This window comes from Macrobrachium nipponense, chromosome 14 (assembly GCF_015104395.2).
Source record: "Macrobrachium nipponense isolate FS-2020 chromosome 14, ASM1510439v2, whole genome shotgun sequence".
Taxonomy (NCBI): domain Eukaryota; kingdom Metazoa; phylum Arthropoda; class Malacostraca; order Decapoda; family Palaemonidae; genus Macrobrachium; species Macrobrachium nipponense.
The window spans coordinates 35,205,161-35,208,546 of NC_087207.1; the positions used below are offsets into that span (position 1 = coordinate 35,205,161).

General features: G+C 35.7%; 1 protein-coding gene across 1 annotated transcript; it reads left to right on the forward strand.

Moving 5' to 3' along the window:
* Nucleotides 1-355: 355 nt before the first annotated feature.
* Nucleotides 356-2,229, forward strand: LOC135226459 (uncharacterized). Its single transcript, XM_064266052.1, has 2 exons — nucleotides 356-618; nucleotides 772-2,229. Exons 1-2 carry the CDS (start codon nucleotides 559-561, stop codon nucleotides 2,185-2,187), a joined length of 1,476 nt encoding a protein of 491 aa, XP_064122122.1. The 5' UTR covers nucleotides 356-558; the 3' UTR covers nucleotides 2,188-2,229.
* Nucleotides 2,230-3,386: the final 1,157 nt, after the last annotated feature.

Consider the following 3,386-nt stretch of genomic DNA (forward strand, 5'->3'; position numbering starts at 1 on the left):
TAAGTTAAAATACAAAGGAATTACAACGAGTAGAAGTGAAGGGAGAAACATTTCATTCTTTATACCTGTTTTTATTCATCATCGGATTTTTGCATAATTCATGAGATCAAGATAAAATAAAATCTTGTGTTATTAAACAATAAAATCACCCTGAATACGCCGGTACTTTCAGATTTTAGATGCGTGTAATATGTAAAGAGAAAATGAAGAATATGTCTTTTTATGTTGCACTCGTGCTTGACTCGGTTTGACAATAGTGCCGAGACACATCGTTAGGTCTGGTCCTCTCAGCTAGAGCCGGTTGGCGTGTTGGCAGTTGCCAATTGGCGATATGAGAAGTTTGCAGTTTCGAGACTGTATTCACCGAATTATTATGTCATTACATTTTCTATAAATAAATGCATAGAATTCCCATTATGACTTTCGAACATTTTTACTCAAATATCATATATGTCCGTATTTCTGGACATATCTGATAAAAAAAGTAAATAATCAGATGGATGCATCTGGTATCGTTGGAGGTGTAGGCTGGCCGCGGGCGGGAAATTCAGTCCAGGAATGAATTTGAAATATACGGACCTACTTCGCACTCTTCAGCTCATCCTTAGTTTTAATGAGGTTGGTTTCAACATATTGCTTCTAATTTTCTTATATGAATATATTTTCAAACGAAAGAGATATCAGAGACTTAATTGAGTATATGAAATAATAATCTCAGTGGAGCAATAAACAGCAACGAACTAAGCAAGATTTCTTTTTCTTTTCAAGCAGATGTCTCGAGATGACAGCACCATTCGTCGCACCGTTTCCAGATTTGCAAGTCAAGCTCGCAACATTATAATGAATGTTCATCGTTACTTCAGCTTACAGTGGGGAGCAGACTCAAGAAATGAAGTATTTGAGAAGACCGCCAAAGCTACAGGAGTGCCAACCAACACAGTGAAAAAAATCAAGCGACAGTCATCTGAGTGTGGTAACGTCCCCTTCGCTTCACCTGTATATCCCAGGAAGAGGATCCGAGTGAAGGACAAGGTGGATAGTTTTGAAAATGAGTGTATTCGGAAGGAGATTTTGTCTTTTTACGAGAGAGGAGAGCTCCCAACGTTAGATGCCCTACTGGAAAAAGTGAAGGAAGACCCGGTAAAGTTTAATGGTGGAATAACAACGTTATGGAAAATTGTGAGAGGGCTTGGATTCCGGTACAAAAAAGTGACGAGTGGAAGAGCAATTTTAATGGAACGTGATGATATAGTGGCAGCGAGAACTGAATACCTACGGTTAATTGAAAAGAATAGGAATTGTAGTGCAACTGAACGTAAAACTGAAGTATTCCTTGATGAAACTTGGATAAACCAAAATGAATGTGTACGTCAGTGTTGGACAACGGGTGAAGGAGAAATAGGACCCAAACTTAAGACTGGAAAGGGGTTAAGATTTATTGTGGTGCACGCGGGTAGTGAGAAGGGGTTTGTCAAAGATGCGCTATTGTTGTTTAGGTCAAAAAATGGTGCCAAAGGGGACTCCCATGATTCCTTGGACCATGAAAGGTTTTTAAAGTGGTTTAAGGAACAACTATTGCCTAATATAGAAGATAGATCTCTAATCATAATGGACAATGCTCCCTACCATAGCAAAATAGAAAATAAAGTGCCAACAACCAGCAACAGAAAAAGTGAATTCATAGAGTGGCTTTCTTCTAATAACGTCACCCACGACCCATCAGCAACAAAGCCAAAATTGCTGCAGATTGCCAAGTGTCACAAAGAAAAACAGAGGTATGTGATAGATGAGATAGCCCGTGCAAATGGTCATGATGTGCTCAGACTGCCACCATATTATTGTCAGTTTAACCCCATAGAACTTATATGGGCTCAAATAAAGGGGGATATCAGAAAAAATAACTCTAATGCAAATCAATCTTTGAAAACTGTTGAGCAGCTTACGAGACTGGCGATAGACAAAGTTACAACAGAACACTGGAAGAAATGTTTTCACCACGTTAAGAAATTAGAAGATGATTATAGGAGGAAAGATGTTGCTAGAGAGCATATGTTTGAAAGTTTTGTTATTGACATTGGAGATGACGAAACTGACAGTGATGATATTGATATTAGGGAGGATGACACTGACCGTGATGATATTGATATTAGTGAGGATGACACTGACAGTGATGATATATATCAATGATTTTCCATTATTATTATTTTTTTTTTAAGTTGAAGACCTAACAGTGTTTCTATAGTTTTCCATTTTTGGATAGGCAATTTCATAACTACAGTATATCCATATGAGTTTCCTTTTTTAATATTTAATGGCATAACAATGTACATATCTGTTTATAAATTCTTTTTACTTGGTTTTAATAGAAAAGGGGATATCAATGTATCTTTATAATTTCCCATTCTTTTTGTTCCAATAGGTAATGACATGACTATGTATATATGCACGATTTTCCTTTATTTATTTTTTAAATAATGATGACGTAAGAAAATTTGTAAAATTTTAATTTCTTTTTGTTCATATCGATAGCCTAATGACATACCAATGTAAGCCTACTGTGTATGACTTTCTTTTGTGTTTATGACATAATATATCTGCATGAATTTCCATTCTTTTTGTATAAAAAGATGATGATATAACAGTCTTCTGATTAGTCTCATTATCCTACAATGTACTAATATATATATCGTATACAATTATGCAGGGCTGTGGGAACGGTTACGGGAGCTATTCTAACTCAGGTATGAATTAAGTGATTCAAGAATAATCAACTACCTCAGGAGAAAACTAAGCAAATTTTTCCTAAACATTGTTGTAGACATGTTTTCAAGTGTAACATGTATATAAAGGAGATAAACATTCTGGTGTAAGAGTAACTCAAGCAATTCTGAAAAAGACAGTATATTATATTCGTTACGTCGTCAACAAATTTTATGGTAAGAAATAAACATCTGTACTTTTGTTTATTGAGTGAACATATGAAAACCATAAGCTTTTGATGTTATTGGCCAGAGAAACAAGTTCTGTTATTTATCAGTGAGCCTCATAAAGCATGTACATTTCTCACTTAGACTAAATTGAAGCCAACACCCAGATGCATCCATCTGATTATTTACTTTTCTTTTTATCAGATATGTCCAGAAATACGGACATATATAATATTTTAATAAAAATGTTCGAAAGTCATAATGGGAATTCTATGCATTTATTTATAGAAAATGTAATGCATAATAATTCGGTAAATACATAGTCTCGAAACTGCAAACTTCTCATATCGCCAATTGGCAACTGCCAACAGCTCTATCTGAGAGGACCAGCCCACGATATCTTGCGTCTCTCGGCAGTCGGCACTACTGTCAAACCGAGTCAAGCACGAATGCAACATA

What these genes read in the sequence shown, in the direction of transcription:
- LOC135226459 (XM_064266052.1), top strand. Translation starts at nt 559, where the DNA reads ATGAATTTGAAATATACGGACCTACTTCGCACTCTTCAGCTCATCCTT. An exon ending in TCATCCTTAGTTTTAATGAG is followed by an intron (nt 619 to 771) that starts GTTGGTTTCAAC and finishes CTTTTCAAGCAG; the next exon opens with ATGTCTCGAGATGACAGCAC.